This window comes from Silurus meridionalis, chromosome 15 (assembly GCF_014805685.1).
Source record: "Silurus meridionalis isolate SWU-2019-XX chromosome 15, ASM1480568v1, whole genome shotgun sequence".
NCBI lineage: Eukaryota > Metazoa > Chordata > Actinopteri > Siluriformes > Siluridae > Silurus > Silurus meridionalis.
This window is the reverse complement of record NC_060898.1, coordinates 11,644,453-11,670,852: the sequence shown is the minus strand read 5'-3', so window position 1 is coordinate 11,670,852 and position 26,400 is coordinate 11,644,453. Positions and strand designations below refer to the sequence as shown.

The 26,400-nt window shown below is 36.1% G+C and overlaps 1 protein-coding gene across 1 annotated transcript; it reads right to left on the bottom strand.

Annotated features, from left to right (window-relative positions):
- Window positions 1-39: 39 nt before the first annotated feature.
- Window positions 40-21,833, bottom strand: c6 (complement component 6). The gene is made up of 24 exons (XM_046868307.1): window positions 21,504-21,833; window positions 20,412-20,578; window positions 20,190-20,320; window positions 18,240-18,384; window positions 17,627-17,697; window positions 17,435-17,525; window positions 15,701-15,706; window positions 11,785-11,943; window positions 11,547-11,703; window positions 11,303-11,447; window positions 10,002-10,149; window positions 9,710-9,848; window positions 9,409-9,600; window positions 8,246-8,486; window positions 8,036-8,158; window positions 7,167-7,333; window positions 6,457-6,682; window positions 5,778-5,946; window positions 5,575-5,692; window positions 4,745-4,877; window positions 4,336-4,530; window positions 2,048-2,135; window positions 999-1,231; window positions 40-421 (listed from the first exon to the last, which is right to left on the bottom strand). The coding sequence occupies exons 1-24, from the start codon at window positions 21,654-21,656 to the stop codon at window positions 249-251; spliced, it is 3,570 nt and encodes a 1,189-aa protein (XP_046724263.1). The 5' UTR covers window positions 21,657-21,833; the 3' UTR covers window positions 40-248.
- Window positions 21,834-26,400: the final 4,567 nt, after the last annotated feature.

Below are 26,400 nucleotides of genomic sequence, written 5' to 3'. Positions count from 1 at the left end.
CAACATTATAAACATTTGGCTCAAAGGACAAGACACACATTACACTTGAAAATGATTTTATTCACAATAGTGTTGCACATAAACATTTAATATTTAGTGAACCAAAGTGAAATGTATATAAAATGTAAGCTCTTTGGTTGATGATCAGTTATAAATCCAAGTTTGGGTACAAATATAGACTTTAAATGTCACAGATTAAGCTTTTCTGTGTGTAAATATTGAATATAAATCAAAATTTACAGTAGACTTTAACATTCACCTTCATGATGAATTTCCAATTGTATCCCACTGCACTTCATGGTAGCCAACTTGCACAGATTCATGGTCTGCTGCCTAAAAGGCTTCAGGATAGTCACACAGTAGGCTTTTCCCTCGGTCGTTGAACAGTCCCTGGGAATTTTGCAGTGACAGATATCCAAACCTGTGAATAAACACAAAGAAACATATACAGCTGTATAAAAATACAAGAGAGAATATAATGGGTGTCGCAATTAGAAATTAGCCAAGGCATTAGTTACTCAGTGAGGTATAGTACTATTTTAGCTGCTCTAATTTCTATGTTAGTGTACAGTATTAGCTAGTCAATTTCTATGCTATTGCATTAGCTACTCCAGTAGCTATATTGCTTTATTAGCTACCTAATAGGCTTTGCTTGAACATTAGCAAGTTCTCATTAGTTATACTACAATATTCACTAAACTATTTGCTAAACTAGTATATTAGCTAATACTTTATCTGTGATTGTATTTTAGCTAGTCCTTTGATCATAGTTACCAAAAAAAAAAAAAAATTGTTACAAAAATGTTGAAGGAAGATATTAATCTGGTTGCACAACTTAAAAGAAAGGATTTGATTTGCCGCACTGAAAAGCCTCAGCATTCAATTAACATAGACCTAGTGTTCGACATGTCACTCTGATGTCATTTGTTCAGTTAATTATTGTAGATAAATAAGAACCCATGCATGCAGAAGTGTGTTCGGCATGAGAGCAGATGTACCTGTGCAGATCTCCCACTCGTAACAGGTGTCTAATCCACATGGCTCCTGCACCGAGCTCTTCTGAGAAAGGCTGGCCCTGAACACGGCCCAGTTCACGTTCCCTTTACATGGACCATCGTTAATGAATTGCAACTTGTCTCCATGGCAACGGTTGGCGTGAAAGGAGCAGATGGACATCATTGCGGCACTGCCTTTTGTCACGTCCAAAGCACAAACATCGTCCTTATACTTCCTACAAGAGATTAATGGATTTTCCAAAACACACTGATAATGTTAAGGCACACACTTAAAAAAAATTGCTCTACAGTATGATCAAATCTAAACATGCGCGATATGCCCCAAAATGATTCGCCAAGAACATGAACTCTTTTTAATTTATTTTTAGAAATGGAATGTCACATTGCCTTGAAAATGTTGATATTTCTAGTTATGAATAATCATCACCCTTCATTTTTCATTCTTTTGTCTAAGAAATCAAAAAATACAAAATACTCTATACGCGTTATATGTATAAATTTCACTCCTTTTTTCAGTGCGTCATGTCCATGTGAATGAACTGCTACTGTAGAAACAAAGAAGTACTAGAAATTACTCTAAAAAGCAAATTATTATTAACATTTGTGTTAAACTGGAACTTGTGTCAGGACCATACTGCTAAAGAAAAGAAATCAAATTTACTGAATAGAATTCATATATTAGTATATTAGTCAGCATGCAGTATTTAATTAGAATTTCTCTCATCAACATATTAATCTATTTTATTTTAAGACATTTACACTAAAGGTTTTAAATATAACCTACAAAGCTTTGTGGAAAATGTGGCCTTCACTTCATCTAATTTATATAAATGTATTTATATAATATTACTGTATCATTTATAAAAACCTTTATACAAATATATTTAACATTTTACAAAGTAAATGTGTCTTTTACAAATAACAAATCACTAAAAGGTTTGTTATATGTGGGTTATAAATAAGCTATATTTATATTTTTATTATTTTATTTATAATAATAACCTATATGTGTGTTAAAAATAAGCACTCACCTGCAGTCTTCTCGAGGAATGCAGACACATGTGGAACCCATGCGGTGTTGTCCCAAGGGACAGCTGCTGTCTTGTGTAAAGACCTCATCTATGGTAAAATAATAATGTCTATTATTTTTTAGAAATTGTAAAAGCAGCACACACCTATAAATAGGTTTCCACTGCAGGATATGTTTTAACCATATAAAACTTTTTAATGAAAAAAAAAAAACAAGTCAAAACAAAACAAAAAAAAAACTTTCAAAACTTTTGTAAAAGTTTGTTGATGTTAAAACATGTGTACTATGGATAAGTCAAGTCAAGTCAAGTCAAATGGCTTTTATTGTCATTTTCACTATACACAGTGGTACACAGTACACAGTAAAAACGAAACAACGTTCCTCCGAAACCCTGGTGCTACACTAAACAACAAACAACATAAAGTGCATCGAGTGCAGCCTGGTGCAAACAGTGCAAACAAAAGAACAGTACAGACAGACAGAGTGCAGACAGACAACACAAGACAAGACAAAAGACAAAAACCAAGTATAGCGCCGACTAGTAAACCTACTGTATACTTAAATATACAGTACTGTGTGAGGAGAAATGTAAAAACTATACCCAGGAGAAAGTACAAACAGAACAGAACAATGTAGTGCAAAAAAACAACAGCAAGGAGGTGCAAAGGCAGCATGTAAACATTATACTGTAGTATAAAAGGTGCAAAAACAGCATGTAAACATTTTACTGAATACAAGGTGCACATGTGACGAGAAGGAAGCTTTTTAGACATGTCTCCTCATTGTGTCCTTGACCTTGTTTGGATCATTTTCTAGATCTAATCAGTTGGTTGTGGTTTACAATTATAATTATCACTAAAATCCCATTGAACAATTCATTCTTGAGATATCCTGCTGAAATCTTAGGTTAGACAAAGGAAATAAATGAAATAAATTGAAGTAAAATAAATGACAAGTTTACAAATGTAAAGTTTCTACCTTAAATTATGTTTAGTTTGCTTTTTGGGAGAAGCATTAAATGACCTGTGTAGAAGCCTGCAATAGTAGGATTATTTTTCAAATGTGGCTTAGAGGTTATGCTATAATTAACTACAGTATTCCTAAAGAGCCCCATGATGTGGTGTCATGTGTTGTGGTGTAGTGTTGTGTTACTTAGACTATATTCTGAAATTGCTGGAAAAGATACAGTTATACAGTTTTCTTATAACAAAACTTTTTCATGCTTCCAGCATTTTTATATTTCATGTCATGTCTTCAGTTTACTGTATAATGGAATAGTCGATTTTACTATAAAAATATCAGTACCTTTACCTGATTTTAACCAAATTGTTGAGTTTACTGTTCTATAACTTTGTCTAATGTTTAATTGTTGGTAAAATTAAAATATTCCAAATTCCAAATTATGCATGCGCATTCGAGCACGATTTCCATCTAGCTATATCATCTATGCCTTGATGAAGTATACGCATGAAAGATTCGGTTTAGAAGATGTCGTTTTTTTTCCAACAAATTGAAAGTAATCTCATTTTATAGTCTTAATTTTTGTTGCATTTTCTATAAGCTGTTAGATACATGCTACAGTATTTTGTGGAACTAATTACCCCAGAGTAGCCAATGTTAGCAACTTAGAATTTTACAATATTTTTGACCACTGTGCCCTATTTAAAAACATTTGTTTAGTTTAAATTAGTTATCTGAATTTGTTATATATACATTTGCTAATTATTTATTTCCCTAGAAAATTTTAAGAATTTTTAACCATGGATTGGCACGAGTAAACCTGGTTTACTCGATCATGGTCTATCATGATTATCTGTAAAGTGACTTATTTAATATTCAATATTCAATAACAACTCTACAGAAAAGTGTCAACTAGCTTTTATGATACTTAGGGAAATAGTTTAATTGTTTGGGAATAATGTGTTGATAAAAATAGTTTGCATGCTTATTATATTAAGATAATCTGCAGGCCGTGCGAAACTAAATAAAAAAATGTACTCTAAAAATATACTTTGTATGTACTCTAAAAATGTACTCTAATATACTAGTATTTTAGTTGTTACTAGGAAAGAATTTGCGTTTTTTTTTTTTTTTTTCTTTCGACTGATTACTAAACTTAAAAAAAAAATGTAAGTTAGTTTCCAAACTTTTTTTTAAGTAAACTTTTTAGAATATACAGTGTGGATAAATTGTACAGCAATGGAAATGCAAATAAAATAAAATAATAAGCCATCACTAATTAAACACAGTCTGTTAAGAATTGTCCAAGGATGTAGATTTTATTATTACCACTTTCGCAGTGTATGTCAGCAGGAATGGACGGGTCCCAGGTAAGTGCTTCAGTGCAGGTGTAGTAGCGTGGTCCTGATAGGCTCATGGCTCTGCCTGAGCAGCTTAGAGAGAAACTGGAACCAATACTGTACTCTTCTTTGATGGGGCTTATCTTCACATCATTTGGCAGATTAGGTCTGGAGCATACCCTCTCTGAAAAAAAGGGAATTCAGAATATAGAGTTTAAAGGAAAATTATCAAAAGTGACTAAGTACTTTCCTATAAAATCATACCACTTTATTATAGTATTAGTAATAGTACTTTATTTCCTTACAAAACATAAGCAGCCAAACTTGGATGTCAAACATATCATTATTGTTCATATGATTTTTACCATTAGCTGATAGCTAATAGATTATAGACGTACTGATGCAGCTGCCCTTTGCCTTCTCCCATTTTCCATCCTGCCGACACCGAATGATTTGGTAACCTTTCAGCTCATAACCAGTGAAACACACAAACTCCTCAGGATCTCCATAATCATATACACGCTTGTTAAACTAAAATAGAAAAAAAAATGAAAGGGAAAAAAAAGATAGTGAGGTATACTAGGATATAAAGATATAAAACATTTGAGGTATAGATGCAGGTGCTGTGTTTGAAAGCTCAATTACAGCACTCACTTCTCAAAATCTTATTTGTAGTTGGTCACAAACATTTGTCAATAATGAGTACACTTTTTCAAAACATTTCAGATAGTTGTTTTTTTACCAACAACACAGAACAGCAATTAATCTTACATCCATAATGCAGTGAAGCCTTTTACATACACCTCAAAATCAACTTAATCAAGTTCGAAAACTATTTTCTGTTTTCATTCTGTAATAATTCACAGAACCTTTGATGAACAGTTTTTTTTTTATCTGTTCTTTGTTTTTTATCTGTGCTTTGTGAATCTAAAACTTTTAGGTTATTAAGGTTTAAACCCCTGAGGAAGAATTTTTTCTACAAAGCATATTATAATGGTGCATTTTAAGTACTTACACATTAGCATAATTTTTTTAAAGACATTTGACTATGAATGATAAAACCCACTTAGACCCAGCAATGGACCCTGTGAACAGAGAGAGAGCATGATAGTGTGTGTGTGTGTGTGTGTGTGTGTGTGTGTGTGTGTGTGTGTGTGTGTGTGTGAGTATGTGTGTGTATGTGTGTTTGTGGGAGAGAGAGCTAGAGAGAGTGAGAGAGAGAGCTAACTCTGAGATGACTGTTGGCAGGAGGTCTGGGTTTGGCACAACCAGTCGCTCCCGATGGCAGAACACTCTCAGAGTCTCCTTCATACGTAAAGTCATCATCATTGATACACACATCCTTCCTGTGAGAAATAAATAAATAAGGATATCGGAAGTGCTTTAGAGAATCACAGCTACATATTTCCTCAAGTTGCTGTGTACACTTACTCTTGGAAGATAGAGATTTTGCACTCGTCCTGCTGACGAGCTGGGCCCTGGCAGGGTTTACCTCCATTTTGGGGAGTAGGGTTGCTACAGGAACGGGTGCGGCTCCTTGTTAAGCTCGCATCACAAACACTCCAAGAGCTCCAGCAGGTCCAGTAACCATCAACTGCCACTACACATGAAGAAAATAGCACACATGCATTCAAAAGAACTCATCTGTACCATTATATAATCTAATATTGCAAATCATTCTTCTGTTTGTTTCTTTAGTGGAGATTTTATGTAGAACAGAGGATTTCTAACTAGAACCACTGCACCCCTAGAAGACCATTAAGTAGCCCTTTTTAAGCACATTGTAAAAAATAATTTACAGTACTTATATACTATATCACAGTAAATTTGCTTATTTGCATCTGTAAAATCTTTAGTAGACAGAAAATGGTGTGTACCAGCAACCTTTACACTTTGCAACCTAACACTGGCATAACCATGTCATAAACACATCATAAACTAATATTTTTATTAATCAAGTTAGGAAATGTGATGCCTTATTACATCTTCTACAGCAAAAGTATATTAATTAATCGACCTCTTTGACTTAATTCTATTTTAATGATGATTATAATCACTGCATCCCTAAGTCAGTTATTTTAAGTGCTTAATAAAAAATTAAAAATAAAACCTGAGGTGTAGTCCTTAGCTCGTTTAATGCAGTTGTCTCCGAAGGTTCCAGTCTGGCATATACACACACACTCTGTTCCTGACAATGTGGGACGGCCATTATTGGGACATGGGGCACATTTACATGAATCGAAGGATTGCATATACTCAGCCATAGCCCTCCGCATGTGCCGCCTCTTAGTCACAGCACAGGGAATGCCACGTACAAGATCCAGCATGGGCTTCAGCTGGGTAAAAATGTATAGTAGAAAGTATAAATCTGACATGACATGACTGACTAACATTTTTTGTATGTTTTTTATTCAAAAACAGGATGCATGTGTGTTCAGTGTGAATATGTTAATTATTAGAGGCTTCAGGGTTCTGCACAGTTCCATGATTTGATTGCCTAGAAATAAACTATGGTTATATTTTATCTATTTTTAAATCTGAATTTAATATGACTTCATTTGAGTCGCTGTACTTTTAAACTGTATATACATAAAATAAAAAACAGAAATTAAAAAAGTGACTGAGGATAGACAGTTTTTGCAGCAGAACCTAAAGTTTAGGGATGGTGGGGATGGAGCTGGACCTGATCAAGTACTGCAACAATGCTGAACGCTAAATCATGAAAGGCAAATTAACACCCCCTGGATGTTTTGTTTGACTCCACCCAGGTAGAAGGAGCTGGATCTATGTGTAGGTTTGAATATTGAAGTTAAAACAGACCTCATAATCTATGACACCGGGGTTGTCTATGGTAGATGCAACCCAATCCTTGTAAGTCGTGCTGTCTGGTGGAGATCCTTTCTGTTCCCAAGACAGAGCTGCGGCATACTCTGCTCTTCCTCCCCTCACTGATGATATGGATTTCTCAGATTTTTGCATAAATGATCCTGAGGAAAATATCAATATAATGCTTTACATATGAAAATGTATAGCAAAAGAAAAAATAAGAAGTCTACTTATAAAAAAAACAAAAAAAACAATGTCCTTTATTCCAAATGTAATCAAGTGTTTTATTTTAAATTTAAATTAGTTATACCTGAACTGTGACTGCTAGTTTTTGCGTAATTGTGAAGATTTTCAATATGAAATAATTATTATAAATAACAACAATAGAGCTAAAATAAGAAAGTGCTAAAAAAAGAAAAAGAAAAGGAAGAAATATGGAAGAACAAAAATGTAATTTATCATTAAATTAATAGGTAAAGATAAAGTGGTAATGTAGGTAAATCTGAGTTGTTATAGCTCAGGGGGAAAAATGAAATATATCAAATATAATTACAAGTAAATAATTGCTAATTAAATGTTAACATTTGAGAAGGACTAATTTACAAATTCTGTTACAAAATGTCTTGAGGGAAGGAATTTTTACAGTTTGGATCATTTACTAATTTACTAATTGCAGTGTTACTGCTTCTCTTGTATTTAGCTTGTGGAACAGAAAAATATTGTGAGGTTGCTGACAGGAGATATCCTTGTGGAGCCTATTCAGTTAGAGTTTAGATACATAGATTATAGCTTGTGAAGATATTTAGGGTGCAAGCATCCTATTACTAATGGATACATTAGGTAAGAGGCAAAACCGACAATACCTTCATATTTTATAGTTTCGGTGGTTGTTCCATGAGTTTGACTATGTGAATGTGTAAAATAAAGGAGGAGGAAGACTGAAAATTCATTTTTGATGTTCTTAGAGGACTGCGCCGTGCTACAACCTGAAAATAATAAACAATAAAAGTGACACTGCACGAAATAACATTTAGTTATTTATTATATCTCAGCTATGCCATTGTGTTAAATACCTTCAGATTTGAGCTGTTCACGATCATATTGAAAAAGCAGATCATACTGCCCTCCCATTGTACCAGAACTAAAGTAGTGGGTTCCATAAATCTCGAAGATCTGCCTGTAAAGGGCATAGTTGTAGTCCAAAGGCAGGTTGTTGAGGAAGGTCAGAAATGGGTATGAAAGGTATAGGTCAGTTGATTTTGTTTTAAAAGTAGCCGTTGCTATAACCTGGTGAAGATGGATGTACTCAGAGTCCTGCAACACAGATTAGAAACATTTTCTTATTAGAATATATTTGAATGTCAATAAAATTTTATTTACTTTTTATTTTTCAGGTTTCCTATCATTTGTCAATATCACTCTGGCATGATTACTTTTTATAACTTCTTTTAATAATGTTGTATTTTGTTAGCATTTTATTTATTCATCATCAAACACATTATCCTAATCAGGGATTAGTTAATGAATAGAATACATTCGTAGAGTAGTAGTAGTAGTAGTAATAATAATAATAATAATAATAATAATAATAATAATAATAATAATATTATTATTATTATTATTATTATTTTATTATTATTATTATTTTTTTTTTTTTTACATTATCATTATTATTACTATTATTATTACTAATACTATTACTATTACTATTAACGCCTTCACAGAAACACCTAAACAGTCACAAGAAAGAAATACAACTTTGGGCAAACAAATTCAAGAGTAAACTGTAGACTCATTATGTGTGTGTTTTGACCACAGACTGATAAAAGTCTTTGGAAGAGAATGGGCATTGAGGTGTCAAGATTATGTAATTTTGAAGGTCTATCAAATAATTGTGATGAACAGGTGGGACATGCTCTAGATCCAGTGGCACCCTGACCAGGATAAAGTGATTATTTAATGAATAATTACGTTAAACCCTTATTCGCATAATTGAATAAATACATTTTACTAAAGTTCCAATACAAAAATACTTGTAAGAATATTAGTAATCATGATAATCAGCAGTGTGATATCTATTTACCTGGGAAAAAGTAGGTATAATTTATGAAAAAAATGGTTTATGTTTAATGTATTAGTAACTAAGCCTTAATAAACAGTGGTTTAAGCAGCATTGTAGCATTGTAGATTATAATTTTGAAACTCTTACTGTAACATATTACCTAACTTTCTTTACCTTTTTTTGAAATGCCTTCAGTTCTTCTTTGAAGGAATTTCCCTTGTGTGATCTTTGGAAGGAGCCGAGCAAGATGGGTACTCCCCAGCCTGAATCCATTAGAGTATCTCCAGTATAAGATCTCTGACTAGACAAGGTGATCTCATTTGCTTGCACGGGTGGGCTCTCCTTAATGTCCTCAAGTTGTTCCACCTGATAGATCGAAATTAAGGGATAAATAAAAGTCAACACAACTGTAAAATAAATAAATAAATAAAAATAGGTAGGGACAAGCACAGTTAAAGATAAGAAATAAACTCACTTTTATGTTATAGATCTCAATGTTGGCTGGGATGCGGTAGATTTTTCTGTTTTCTCTGCTGCGGTTTAAGACACATTCATCCCCTAAGAAGGAGTTGTCTAGGACAGCAGCTCTCTTCTTCTCTGCAATAACATCAAACCTGGAGTCCAACACAAGAAATCAGCTTTTACGTGAATTATTTTGTAAATCAGTAAAATTTCCATAATGAATTCATCTCACATCTCACACTTTTACTTGCTTGACAATTCTATGATGTTTAAATCATGAGATCTGTTGTCCAGATTATTCTTACCCATTTCCAATGAGATCCACTCCAGGAATGACGTAAAAATTTCTTTGTTCAGGACACACATAATTAATTTTGCCACAGTTCTTCTCATCAGAGTTGTCCAGGCAGTCATTCTGGCCGTTACACTCAAGGTTAGCTTTTATACATCTGCCTGTTGAAAGTTTATTGAAAATAATTATTTTCTGTAGTATGGATCTTCAGTGGAATTAAACTGTGTGTGTGTGTGTGTGTGTGTGTGTGTGTGTGTGTGTGTGTGTGTTTTTCCTGCTCCAACACAACTCTAAAATAACTTGAACTTTGCTGATTGGTCAAATCATATGAGGTGGGAACAGGGAAAACACAAAACTTCTCCAGGATCAAGCTAAGAATCTATGACTTCATACCTAGCAACCACCATAGAATCATTATATTCTAGAATGTTCACATTTCTTCAAAATAGGCCAGGTATAAAAATTAAGTAATTTGTATTCCAGTAGGTCTGATGAATCAAGTAAATGTCACTGTCAATAAAACAAGTGTCCTAAGTACTGCATATGGAGCTGGTGTGAGTGTACAAACAATTCACAAATGATTTCTTCACAATCCAGCAAACCTATAATATAAATCAATTACAATCTTAATAAGCCACAATCTTTTTTATGTGAATCAAATCAATCAGAACTCACAATGTTTTTGCAATTTTTACTGGCAGCTTAAAAGACATGTCCAGTTACTTATATACAGTATATAGATATGTATATGTTTACTGGCATTACATTAATACTATTACTGCTTATTCATGCAATTGTCCAATTAGCCAATTATGTGGACATAGAATACTGCATATACCAGTCAAGAGCTTGAGTTAATGTTCACATCAACTTAAAAAGGTGAATAAAATTTTAATTATTTAATTCAAACACTTTCCCTGGGATTTTCATGCACAACAGCCTCAATGGTTTACAATGAATTATGCAAAAACAAATTCAGTGAGAATCATTTCTCAAAATGCAGACAGAAAATGCCATAGATAAGAAAGGTCTGAGGAGAATAGCTAGATTGATATTGAACTGACAGGAATTCTTCACTACCTATAATAACCATTCTTTACAACCCTGGGTAAAACAAATCATCAACAACAAAAACCAAACAGCAGAAGACCACACTATGTTTCAAACATGTCAGCAAAGCTCACAAGCTCTTTATTTTCTGTCCACAGAAATGATTCTCACTGAATTTGTTTTTGCATAATTTATTGTAAACCATTGAGGCTGTTGTGCATGAAAATCTGAATTAGAAGCTGCAGTGAGAACATGGTCAAGTACCGTTATCACAAGTGAATTTGTCCTTGCAGTTGAGTTTTTCAATTGCACATTCTTTAGAAGGATGACAAGGTAGTTCCTCCATCAAAGGTTCATTGCAGTCCTGTCCCCCAAACTGGGCAGGCCTCTGGACATACCTGGTTCTAAACTATTAAAAAAACAACATAAAGACATGAAGAAATAGGGTAAAATAAAGGGAAAAAGAGAGAGAGAAAACAAGAGAGAGCTTAGATTGATTTTTACCCACAATTTTTTTGGCACAGGGTGAACACTCTGACCAGGGTCCAAAACTAGTCAGTTCGCAGTTTATAGGACATGGATCCACGTTACATGTCCGGCGCTCATGTATCTGACATAGCCTTGCACAGTTGTGCTTGTTCCAGTAATCATCATACTGGACATTTCTGTCAAATAGTCAATACAATTTTCAAGAAAACTGGCATGATACAACTCAAGTTAAAAATGATATGTTGAATCAAGCATACCTGGTACGTTCCTGAGTCCCCTGCTCACAAGTCTTAGTGCAAATGGACCACGAAGTCCATGAATAATGATCACAGTAACAGCCAAAAATGGCTGTGACTGAGGCCAGGATTAAAAGGAATGTGAGGAGGAACCTGATGTGACCCATTAAAGCACAAATTCTAAAGAAGGGCAGATTTGGGTTAAAGTAGAGATTTTTTCAGTGGCATATGCCTAGTACATGAAGTTTCAACATAAAATGACTTGAAGAATATCACTCTGCCAAAATCTGTATCTGTTTAGTACTCCAAATATTCATGTATGCATCTTTATATGAATTTAAACCTAAAGTGGGTGTGTTCTCAAATTCAAATTTCAACAGTTTACACAGCACAAAATGCGGTGAAACGCTTTTTACACAACGCTGCATTACTTAAAATTCGATTAAAATAACTGCAGAATAAAAAAAGTTGCAAAATAAAACTAGGATACAGGAATGAAACAATTTACAATGTAATAATTTAATAAAATTTATATTTAATAAAATAAAATGAAATAAAAAAGAGAATAATAAATAATAGAAATTAAATCAACAATACAAATAGAAATATGGTTACAAGTATAAAAATATATAAATTTAAGTGTATCCAAATAGATTGAATTTCATTGAAATTGAGATTGAATACCGTAAAAAAAAGTAAAGCTGTGCAAAATATGCAATTTAATGTGTGTGTGTGTGTGTGTGTGTGTGTGTGTGTGTGTGTGTGTGTGTGTGTGTGCATGTGTTTATATAAATTATACAACAATAATATTGTTCTAATTATGTGCTAATTATCAGCATAATGTTTGAATTCTAGTTGTGACAATTGTTCAAGCTCAGCTACAGCACTAGTTCACAGTTCATAATTGGGAGGTGTGTGCAATTGCATTTTTATTTCCTAGATGAGGTAAAAAAGAAGAAAAAAGTGTTCAGATGGGTCTGAACTGACAGGAAGGACAGAAAGCACTCAAATAAGATACAACACAAATAAGAACTATTTACAACCATGGTTAATATATAAATGCATCTAAGAATGCAGTTTAACCCAATATTATAATGGAGTTCTTGATAATTTGGTTGGTCAGTATCTTAAATGGAAACACTTAATCTCAGGTCTCCTTTTGTGTATATATTATAACAAGGAAAGAAAAAATTATTGTACCTTAAAATAAAAAATTGTTTTTGGCCCTTGTCCAATAGCTTAAATATTTTGCTTTATTTGTGTGCCCTGTACTTGCAACTTTTAAGACAAGGGGACTCGTGATTTTTTTAAGCCAATTTCATTTGACTAAATTGACTAGAAAATCTCTGACATTCAGAATTTGGCAGAGCAAGTTGAAGATGACTTCAGTTTCCTTCAGTGACCTCCACCACCAAGTCCTAAAGCTAATTTGTATTTCTGAAATGTAGTATATGGTTTGTGGACATTTAACCATTTACACCCATATATACTTTTTAAATACCATTATATTATAGTAAGCATTGTAGAAGCAAGAAACGAAGCACAAAACATGCATTGAAAAGTACAAAATGTATGCACTAGAGAAGAAGAAATGTGTGATTTACAAGAGAAGAACAGAAATATACAAAGGAGAAGTTCAGACTTTTGAGCTAAATGGAAACATATGCCTTAGAGAAGTACAACAATATGATTTAGAGGAGAAGTAAAGAAACATGAATTAGATATGCTTTTTAAAATGTTAACAGAATGATAATAAATAATCAATGACCTACCAAATACTGTAGACTCACTTAGTATGTCCAGATTAGCTTTGTGTTCAATGCCCTAAGCTGTTTTAAATAATGTTTATTCACAGTTCATTGCTTTCACTGGTCCTTTTCACAAGATGTCCCACTGCAAAGGTTAGACTTAAAGGAATGACCATTGACGCAAGAATCCAGAGTGAATTATTACCCTGTCTATGTGTCCTTCCTTTTCAACTTTCTCCCCCTCATCCCCCGGCCCCTTATCCAACAGGCCAGCCCTCAATTTACCGTAAATCCAGCAGCTGGAAGCTCTCCTCCTGGTTCTACTCTGCACAACCTCTGACCTCTGACCCTCTTGGACATCCGTTGTTAAAATGAGAGAGGGGGACATGCAGAGAGGTTGAAACACTCTGTAAAACACTCCACCCTGGAGTCATTTATCGATCATAATTTATGAACAAAACATTTTTACCATCTCAAGTTTTTTTGTTTTTGTTTTTTCCAATGGAGCTAATTAGGTAATAAAGTTTATACACTGCAGTGAAAAAAGTATTTGCCCCCTTCCTGAATTTTTGTCTGCATATTTGTCACAGTTAAATATTTCATATCTTCAAGACTTTTGGGCAAATATTCTATGAACTGATGAGACAAAAAAAATTATAATTTTTGGAAGGTGTGTCCCGTTACATCTGGTATAAAACTAACACAGCATTTTATTTAAAAAAAAAAATAATAAAATAAAATAACATGATGGATGGTGTTAATATGATGATCTGGAGCTGTTTTGTTGCTTCAGGACCTGGACAACTTGTCATAATTGATGGAACAAATTCTAAACTCCACAAGAAAATCCTGAAGGAGAATATTTGGCCATCAGTTCATGACCTCAAGTTCCATCACACTTGGTTTTTGCAGCAGAAAATGATTTAAAACACACCAGCAAGTCCACCTCTGAATGGCTCAAATAAATAAAATTAAGGTTTTGGAGAGGCCTAGTAGGAGTCCAGACTTAAATCCAATAGAGCTGCTGTGGCATGTTATTAAAAAGGATGTTCTTGCTTGAAAACCCTCTAATGAATTTAAACAATTCTGCAAAGAAGAGTGGTCCAAATTTCCTCTACAGCAATGTAAAGGACTAAATGCCAGTTGACAAAATGCTAAATGCCAAACACTTGATTGCACTTGTTGCCACCATTGGTAGTACAACCAGTTATTAGGTTTGGGACAATTCTTTTTTCCACATAGATCAGGTTTGGACAGCTTTTTTTCCATAATAAATTCAATTATCGTTTGCTTTTTGTGTTTACTCAGGTTATCACTGTGAAATATTAAAATTATCTTGAAGATCTGAATCAATTAAGTGTAAAAAAAAATGCACAAATATAAAAATTCTGGATAAATACTTTAAATATTTTATCACAGGACTGTAGCTACACTGTATGGATAAAGGTAGGGGGACACCTGACCAGTCACACCCATATGTTTTTGTCTGTTGTTGAAACATGTCATTTTAGATATAATAGCTGTATAGTATAGTATAGTATAGTATAGTATATAGTATAGTATAGTATAGTATAGTATAGTATAGTACAGGGGTCACCAACAAGAAACACACGAGTTGCCCATGGGCCTTTTCTAAAAATAGCATCACCAGTGAGCTGCATCTAATTTTTTTTTTTGTTGCTATTCTTTTTTAAATCACATTTGCATTGGTGTGAATTTGAAAATTACAATATTAAACTATAGATAACTAGATATAGATGAATATAATTAATTAATAATAATAACATATAATTAAAGGTAAATTGAGCAAATTTGTTATTTCAGAAGTGAGTATTAAACTGGTAGCCCTTCACATTAAGAAGTAGAAAAAGGTTGGTGACCCCTGGTATAGTAGCTGTGTATGGTATAGTATAGTATAGTACAGTATAGTATTTTATAGTAAAGTAGAGTATAGTATAGTATAGTATTGTATAGTATAGTATAGTATAGTATAGTATAGTAGCTGATTTAGTCTTCACTCTTCAGAAGACCCGGTGTGCCATCAGTGTTCCAGTTCATCACAAAAAAAGTGTTTTCACTTTCTGCATTTTACTCACTTTTCCACATTCTAGACAATTGTGGGTATTGAGTTTGTAGCAACAGTTTGTTGACTAACCAGATATGGTTGTGATTATTAGGTGCCCACATACTTTTTGCTATAAAGTAAAAATAAAACATTGTTACAAATTATATACTTAATGTATTTACCTACAAATTCCTTTTAACACTTAACTCAACTTAACTCACATAACTCAAACTTAAGGCTACACTTCTTAGCAAGTTTTAGCTCAATGGTTGTGGGTTACTGATTAGAAAGTCATGGGCTCAAGCCACAATATAACCAAGCTGCCACTCTTGTGTCCACGAGCAAGGCTCTTTCTTTTCTGTGCTCCAGGGGTGCTGCATCATTTGGTATTTAATTGTTGTCAAGTACATATGACAGGTCAAAAGTCTCTTTAACATAGTATGATGCTAAAGCATTTGAAAACCCCAAATGGCATAATAAACTGTAGTTGTTATTGTGAGTTGCCAGTCGTCGTACTCCAGCAGTAAACAAAAGCTCAGAAATGATCAGTCCTCAAATGAAATGTCACTTTCAGAAGGTCACTGCTTTACTGCAGTCTGGAACTGCCACCAATGTTTAATTTTTTTCACATTCTTTCTTAATTTGAGCTTATGCTGGTTTAGGTATCCAGTTTGCATGATGCTAAATTAACAGCTTGAAGCCTACATTTTATGTAAAATGCATAAGGATTGCAGTTGCAATCTTGGTCTATGTATTACATTTGGGAAAAGTGAGGAAACTTACTGAGGCACTTTATCTATGGCCTGAAAATTCCAGAAACTTCTACTTTCAGTTCTTTCAATAAAAGAATCAAATGTATGTAATGTTTGAAACTGGAAAGATGAACATAAACAGCTTATAATAAAAAAAAGAAGTTTATTATCATTATAAAATGGCCTTTACATGATGGATGTTGGACTCTATGCATACCAATATACTGGACACTAGAAGCATGCTGCAGACTCTCATAAAACACACACAAATCACACAAATGAATGTTTAAAACATCCAGAGAACAGGACATGAATAATCTTGAGCTTTTTGTATACATTACACTGTATTATGTACATAAATCTATTCTGTCTTCATGTTAAGAATGAAGAAGTAATGGCTTTAGTGCAGAGCACTTGTGTGCCCTTAAAAATGAATTGTAATTGTATACTTTTTACCCATTTATGGAAGACTAAATAAGAAGCCTTGCACAGTGACCGAACTAAACTGGAGTAAAGTCATGGAGCCTGCACTGAAAATCGTTGCATATGTTCACTCTCGCTGAGGACAAACTTCCTGACTGCAACTTGGGACAAAGACGAGTATTGGGGAAATAAAACAAGGAGAAAAAAAAAAAGAGTATTATATTTACAAAATACAGTATGTCCGATTCTAGAGTTTTCTTTTCAAGACATGTTCATATACGTACTGTACCACAAATGACAGAAAACAAAAGGACAATCGACAATAAAAAAGGTAAGGTTTTGATAAAAGCCTCTTTAGTAAGTTCAGAGGCTCAGCAGAGTGGGACAGGACAGGTTGAGGTGGGCAGCATGGTGGGCATGGCAGAATGTTTAGAGAATAGGGTAAATGAAAAATGGATGGCAAGATTTAGACAGGGGCAATATGGAATAGGGTGCAAGATGAGTTAAGATGAGGCAGGGTGAGGCAGGGTGAGGCAGGTAGCATTTCTGTTTGCACTCTAGTAAAGAATTAAGTCTGTAGTGAGGATGCTGACAGAGTTAGATTACTGTTGCACATTTACAGTGAACAAAATAGACAAGTGAAACTCGAGGTCGCCATCAAGAGGCAAAGACTGTGGGTGCTTCATCCTGACACAAGGCAGCAGAGCCCAGAGAAACGCCTCTTCCTCTGCCTCACCAATGGGTATGGTGTCAGGTTCAGCAAACTGCTGTCATCTACACACAGGGGGAGAAGCCATAACAGTTTACACCTTTGAACATTACGAATGTGTTCATTAGTCATCTGTTTATAAATGGACACATTGTTTAGCACAAACCTTGGTTCTTCAGTGGCAAAGGCATAGTCTCCCTGAGTTTGCTTAGCAGATTTCTCATCTCACGCATGTCACTAGAAGTCAAAGAAAAATATAGCAGGTTAATAGTGGAGTTGATTCTTAAGTAAAGTTTATTCTTAAATTGAAAAGGTTTTTTGACAATGTGAACAACAATTTTCAAAGTAAATCTGATGTTTGCTTTTGCAACTAATTAAATCTGGAGTTTTTATTTACAACTTACAAAATATGATATAAAGTCACTGAAAAAAATCCTTTTTGACTGAATCTGGATCAGATTTTTTCATGTTTAGTTTCTGAAGATTTTACTTTTACTGTCAATCCTATCAGGAAAATAATGCAATTACTTATTTTAATGCCAATTCTTTTTTTACACTGTTGGTCGGATAACAAGAGAAATAATACATAACAGCATGTCGGGCAATTTTCTATTATCAAGAAACATTTCTATAAATAGGATGTGATTCTTGCATTTTGACTAATTTGTGCACTCAACTGAAATCTTAATAAAGTTTTATTCAAATAAGTAATTCATATAAAACGTTTAGGGTAGCTTCTAACAATTCCATTAATGCACAGAGCTCATTTAAGTAAATACCTCTCTATGTTTTCAATATCTGTGCACACAAGCCAGGATTCATGAGGGAAGTCGATAGGTGATGAAGACCTGTCCTCCAATATTGGGACATCAGAACTTTCATCCACCCTGCAGTCTGCATTTGACTCAGGGCACGGCTCGTTTCCTGCAGGAAGCAAAAACCATTAGACAGTTTTGAGGTGTTATTGGAAAAGGGGACATCTATCTATCTATCTATCTATCTATCTATCTATCTATCTATCTATCTATCTATCTATCTATCTATCTATCTATCTATCCATCCGTCTATCCATCTATCAGTTGTACTGTATGTAGAGAGAGTATGCAGAGAGTCTACAGGAAAAGGCCATTTATTTCAAATCAGTTTCAAAGGCAACAGAATAATGTTTGGGAATATTGTTGCTTTAAACCTGGTAATTAGAGAATCATCACTATAAATCATAATAGTGACATCTGCTGGTTAAATGCATGTACATGCCTTAAACCCAAAATAAATATAGTGTCTAACTTCAATAATTTAATAAACTCACAAGTACTTGCATATAGTGTGATTTTATAAAAGTATTTGAAAAAAAAACCTGAACTGAAATATGTTGTTTTTTTCAGCAATTTTCCTTTTAGCATTTTTGCAAAAACATATATAACAGAAATAGAAATTGACAAGTTTTTTTTTTTTTTAGCTGCCAAAAACAAGAATAAATCTCATGGAAATATGATGCTTTAGGAATATAATCAGTGATGAGATGGTGTGCTAAAGTGTACTGGCTATTACTGTTGATATGTTGACAGCAATTTGGTAACAATTCCAATTTTTTGCTGCTGTGTAGAACAAACAAACAAAAAACATTTATTTTGCATGTATCACAAGTTTAATAAGGCAAGGTTCAGTAAATACTCAAACACTCACTTCACATTTAGCTTTGGCAAACCTTAAGCCAATCCAATTTACTGAGATGCGGAACTGTAGAAACCAGAGAACATGGGAAGAACGTGCAAAAAATCTCCACATAGGGTGTAACCCAAGCAGGGATCCTATTATCATCATTATTCTTATTATTCTTATTATTATAATCATATCAGTGTGGCAATAGAAAATGTAGCCAGAATTTAAACTGAAATGATGACCCCCAGTCTAAAAACTTTATACAAACTTTAACTGTAATATATGGCATTATAGATCCCTTATACTGTTTTCAGTTAACCCTCTCTAAATCCTATGTTACCTTAAGCTTTATATGGTCTTTTATGGAAACTAAGAACCCCTAATCACTCACTGTACTTTTAAAGTTCAATTCAATTCATTTATTTGTATAGCGCTTTTTACAATGGGCATTGTGCCAAAGTAGCTTTATGCAGATAAAGTGGTAATAAGCTTAAATAAAAGAATGTGTACGTTTTTGGCATATAAGGTAGTTCCTTATAATTGTTTATCCCTGATGAGCAAGCCAGTGGTGACCATGGCAAGGAAAAACTTCTAGAGATGGTATGAGATGGTCCTGAGATTTTATGAGGAAGATACCTTGAGAGGACCCCATTCATTGCAGTCCCATTGTTGAGGTGTGCAGTAATAGGTGTGTAAATGCACCTATTTTCTTTAAATGTAAATGTTAAAGAACCCTTTATCTAAGAATGATTTCTGTTTGTATTCTTAATAACTCTGTGAAGAATTGTCATTCTAGTAGCAGTGGTCAATTAGACCTAATATAATAGTGATATCATTGTAATACTTTGACAAAACACCAAATGTGCAAGCGGGTCAAGTGGACTGTGATGTCTATAATGTTTTCCTAAACCACGATCTTCTGCAGTGACTTTTGCGGACTGTATGGTGTTAACACTGCCACCTGCTGTACACGCTTTGACTACAGTTGAGAGTTTCACCAGGCCAGACTGAGACTGGCCGTTTTATGCTCAAATGTCGCCCCCTGCTGTTCTCATGCAGTTCCTCACCTTTCCTGTGGAGCTGCAGCACACCCAACAAACACAAGGACTTGAGCATCTCGGTGATGTACATCTCCAAGCAGCACTGCAGCTGGATGAACAGCCTGCATATTTCAGGGTGGATCTCGCCATCCTCTGGCCTATGAATCCAGAAAGAACAATGTGTCACGTATGAGAGGGACACTCATCTGTCCAAAGCATGAAACTAATGATCACTGAAAAGTTGCTTACCCAGAGATGAGTGTGAGGTGCTGGTAGGCGCTCTGAGCCACCGTGCAACCTTTGATGCGTGTGCTGTGCATACGTGCCCTCAGAGTTGGACAATCAGCCGTGATCTCTCCTATGGAGATGACCTGCTCACGGTGGAGTGCCACCAGAGTGTTAAACTCCTGTACCGCCTGCACACAAACACAAAGCTTTCTAAGGGTGATGATGTATAAATCAGGACAGTGACCAGCATCACACATCATTAGGTAAGGTATCATAATACATGGTTTCTCTGGAAGTGTACAGTATTACGTGACTATCTCTGTGCTTTTCCAGGAAGGCTTGAAATTCTTAGAAGTCTGCTCAAGTCTAATGGTGACCTTGTGGCCATTGATGTGGCTTTATAGTTTAAAATAGAAAGATGCTTATGTTCCGTATCTGTGATGCTTGGTGTTCTCTGTATTGAGTGTTTCACCTGAACACTACTTGACATGTTACATGACATTCTGTTAGTTCACAACAATTAGACGAAACAGTCTCATTTGAGGTGTCCAGTGGGCACTGAGGCGTTCTAAAAGATTTGTAATGGTCCATATGACCATGCAAAGGGTCAAACTTAGACGTAAACACAAAGCATTCACAGTGCTCTGCTAAAAAACAGAATAGTTACCATCACATATCATGCTTCGATGTATCATGGTGTGGATGTGACATCTCCAGATGACTGCGTTCTAGCCTGAAAATTAATCTGCGTGAGTCACGATACTGGGAAAGCTCATTCTCCGGGGCAAATTACCCACAAAACATCTTGCTATTATTAATGAACAGATCATTTGACACCCGTAGCAGGGCATTACCAACAGCCAGCCTGACAACAATCACATCAGGGCACAATCGGTCATTATAAAGCCTGTTACTGATTTGCTACAATTACCGACAAATGCGGCGGTGCGCATTTTAGGGGGAAAAAAAACCACTGCAAAATTTGAAAAAGCCCCAGCGTGATGAAATGCGGATAAGACTGACGCGACGTGAACACTGCGGTATATATATATATATATATATATATATATATATATATATATATATATATATATATATATAAATAAAACCTACCGCTCTGCAGTGCTCCACAGCGCGGTGTCCTCCCCTGCGGGCGCTGTCCGTGCTCTCTCGCCGCTCGGGTTCGCTGCGCGCCGCTTTGCCCAGCTGAAACATGCGGCCTGCGGATCCGGGGCGGCTCTTTCGCCCGTTCGGTGCGGAACACATGCATATACGCGTCGACGGACGAGACCACCCCCCGCGCCAACAAACGACCCCGCGTGTTCGTGCTCGGCACAGGTTGTCGAGTCGGAATGAGTCGGGGTTTTTCTTTTCGTTTGTTTTTTTTTTTCTTCAGCGTGATGAAGAGCCGCACGGACGCGCTCGACTCCTCTGCATCTCGTCCTCGGATGAAGCGAGCGGCGCACACAGCGACCGCGCGCGCGCGCACAAACACGCTCTGTCTAACTAACGCACACACAAACAGACACGCGCGCACACCACGCACGCGCATGCGCCAGTACGAGCCGATAGAAGCAGCCGTTTAGGCGAAATGCTTGTCTTTTTTAGGACGCAAGGGCCGCTAAGAAGCGGCAGCCTTTCGACACGATGCTGCTGCAGCACTACACACTCTGTAGGTCTGCATGCTGTTACAATACGTTAAAGGACAAATGGATTTTCCACAGTAACCATCACTGCATATTGCTTTGGCTTTCCTGCAAAACCTTGTGGTGTGGAAACGTAATAACCTGAAATGTTTTGCCCGAGCTTTCCATGTACTTTAATATTACAATTAAGGTATGCAGAAGGTTTTCTAATGGCAATGCGGCGTTGCACACATTTTGTGGACCCCTGCACCACCCACCCCCAACCCCCCTTAAACAATAGTACAGTAAAATAGAAATTACAATCTTATTTTGTAAGGTAGTTAGCTGGTCCCTCTTCCTGATAATCTAGAGGTCTGTAATACTGACTTTGTAGCAAAACAAATTCATGAATCTAAACTAATAAATTCAGTGATTGTCTGAAAAATAATTAGACATTCATTACCAAAACCAAAACTTTCTTTAAGAGGACAACGCTGTAACAACTGCACTTGCACATGCTGCCTTTTACTGCTGCTCCAAATGAGACATTATTATAGAAAGAGCTTGTAGACCTTTCTCTCAGTTCCTATCACTTTTTTTAATGGCACCTTTACACATTATACAATTAAGGCCAGTTTTAGGACCCTTAAGAGTAAGGTGGAGCACAGTATTTTGTCATACATTCTATTGTATTGTATATGTATTGTATATGTACACTTCAGATTACATATTATGCATTTAACCAAATGAAAACAAAATGAATAGAGAAACCTTTTAAACTCATCTAAACATTAGTATTTTTTCTGCAAAGCTGCATTGTGCATAAATGTTTTATTTCTTTTGCCCAATTGTTTAAAATTAAGCTATATTATCATATCTTCTTCTTCTTCTTTCGGCTTCTCCTATTAGGGGTCGCCACAGCGGGTCATCCGTCTCCACAACCCCCTGTCCTCTACATCTGCCTCTGTCACACCAACTACCTGCATGTCTTCCTTCACTACATTCATGAAACTCCTCCTTGGCCTTCCTCTTTTTCTCCTTCCTGGTGGCTCCATCCTCAGCATTCTCCTACCGATATACCCCATGTCCCTCCTCTGCACATGTCCAAACCATCTCAATCGAGCCTCCCTCACCTTGTCTCCAAAACATCCTACATGCGTTGTCCCTCTAATAAACTCATTTCTAATCCTGTCCATCCTCGTCACTCCCAACGAAAACTTAACATCTTCAAATCTGCTACCTCCAGATCCACCTCCTGTCTTCTACTCAATGCCACTGTCTCTAAACCATACAACATCGCTGGTTTTACCACAGTCCTATAAACATTCCATTTCACTCTTGCAGATACCCTTTTATCACAAATCACTCCTGCCACTCTTCTCCACCCACTCCACCCTGCCTGCAATCTTTTCTTCACTTCTCTAACACACTCTGCAAGGTTGACCCCAGGTACCTGAACTCCTCCACCTTCTCCACCTCTTCTTCCTGCAACCGCACCACTCCATTGCCCGCCCTTTCATTTACACACGTACTCTGTCTTACTCCTACTGACTTTCATTCCCCTTATTTCCAGCGCATACATCCACCTCTTGAGGCTTCTCTCAACCTGCTCCCTACTCTCCCCACAAATCACAATATCATCTGCAAACATCATAGTCCACAGAGACTCGTGTCTGACCTCGTCTGTCAACCTGTCCATCACCACTGCAAACAGGAAAGGGCTCAGGGCCGATCCTTGTTGCAGTCCAACCTCCACCTTGAACCAGTTTGTTGTTCCTACTGCACACTTCATTGCTGTCACACTGTCCTCATACATGTCCTGCACCACCCTCACATACTTCTCTGACACACCTGACTTCCTCATACAATACCACGACTCCTCTCTTGGCACTCTGTCGTACGCTTTCTCTAAATCCACAAACACACAATGCAACTCCCTCTGACCTTCTCTATACTTCTCTATCAACATTCTCAAAGCAATTAAGGCGTCTGTGGTGCTCCTCCTCGGCATGAAACCATACTGTTCCTCACAGATGTTCACCTCTTCTCTCAGCCTGGCTTCCACTACTCTTTCTTATAACTTCATGGTGTGACTGATCAACTTAATTCCCCTGTAGTTACTGCAGGTCTGCACATCTCCCATATTCCTAAAAACCGGTACCAGCACACTCCTTCTCCATTCTCCAGGCATCCTCTAACCTTCCAGAATCTTGTTATACAATCTGGTTAAAAACTCCACTGCCATCTCTCCTAAACATCTCCATGCTTCTACCGGTATGTCATCTGGTCCAACCGACTTTCCACTCTTCATCCTCCTAATAACTGCTCTCACTTCCTCCTTACTAATCCTATCCACTTCCTGCTTCACTATCTCTACACCATCCAACCTTCTCTCTCTCTCATTTTCCTCGTTCATCAGCTGCTCACTTCATCACTCACTCGCATCTCCTTGTACTCCTGCCTACTTTTCTCATCTCTCTTTTGATCCCAATTCTGTTTTGCCTCTTTCTCCTTATGCTCTCCTGCACTTCCTCATTCCACCACCACGTCTCTTTGTCTTCCTTTCTATTTCCAGATGTCACATCAAGTACCTTTCAAGCTGTCTCCCTCATCACTTCTGCAGTAGTTGTCCAATCATCCAGCACCTCTTCACCACCACCGAGCCCGTCTGACCTCTTCCCTGAACCTCACACTACAGTCTTCCTCCTTCAGTTTCCACCATCTAATTTTTCTTTCAGTCCTCACTCTCCTCCTCGTCTTATTCACCTCCAAAACCATCCTACAGACCACCATCCGATGCTGTCTAGCTACACTGTCACCTGCCAACACCTTACAGTCTCCAATCTCTTTCGGGTTGCATCTCCTGCATAGAACATAGTCCACCTGTGGGCACCTTCCTCCACTCTTATATACGTCACCCTATGCTCCTTCTTCTTCTTAAAATACTTGTTCACCACTGCCATTTCCATCCTTTTAGCAAAATCTACCACTATCTGCCCCTCCACATTCCCTCACCTCCTTATCACCTCTGTTCCCTTCACCTACATGCCTATTAAAGTCTGCCCTAATAACCAATCTTTTATTCCTAGGTACATCATCTACCACTTCATTTAATTCACTCCAGAATTTTTCCTTCTTCTCCATCTCACAGCCGACTTGTGGAGCATAAGCACTGATGACATTTATCATCAACCCTTCAACTTCCAGCTTCATGTTCATCTCCCTATCAGAAACTCTCTTCACCTCCACTACACTCTTACTGTTCTCCTCCTTGAGGATCTCCTTCAGGATTTCCCCTACACGTCCCAGTTCCACACATCCACATGATATGGTATGGTTCTATGCTTTGGATCATGGGCAGTTCATTATTCTTCTACAAGCTGAACGTAGCCTCATCTGTCTATAAAATGTTCTTTCGAAAATATGTACAGGGTGTTCTTTTAATATGGTAAACCTGTATTAACTCTGGTGTGGTTTACATTTGTTTGTTGACTTTGACACAGATAGTCCTACCTTCTGGAAAGAGTTCTTAATTCAAACAACTGCTGTGAAGGAGATTTTTTAAAGAACAATTACCACAGCTGTTTTTTATGGTCTTCAAGGCCTTTTGGTGTTTTTCAAGATCACCATTACTTTTTTAACTATATACCAAAAAACTATTTTCTATTTCATTTTTTATTTATTTTGCTGTCTTTTGTCTTGTCTAGTTTTTATTTTCCCAGCCTTGCACCACGGTAAGTAACAGCTCTTTGGACTTTATAGAAAGAGTTAACAGCAACAGATTGCAATTGCAAATGTGACACTTGAAATCAACTCTAAAGCATTCATCTTCTTCATGCTAAGTGAATTACAAGTGCATATGGATTACATTGTCGGGTTTACAGCTTGGTTTTTTTAGATTATTCATGCAATAAATTTCATAATTGTTTTATTAAAAAAAATGGTTAACTACTGGATGGAAGAATAAATAATTAAAGAAAGCACAATTTCAAGAAATTAAATGCTAGCCCTGGTCTCTTTTTTAATGTGTGCAAAGTGAAAAATGAACATGATGGATGCTCCCCAGTGTATTGTGCCCTCATTAGGCATCCTGAACACACTCATGATACAATTATTTGTGTGTAAGGTTGAAGAGTGTCTTTCTGGCCGGCTGAGACTTAAAATCAGTGTGATGTGCTTGGTAATCAGCTGGGTACACTTTAGAGTTTTTATTTTTTATTTATTAAATTTAATATCAAACCATTTTCTCTCCACCTCCTTAAACTCATACTTGGACTGCATAGTCACTATGGGTGTAAGAAAATATTGATACATGTAAGTATCACAATATTTTGTTTGGGGATACTGTATCAATTCTCAAATATCGATATTTAAAATAAAAAAAA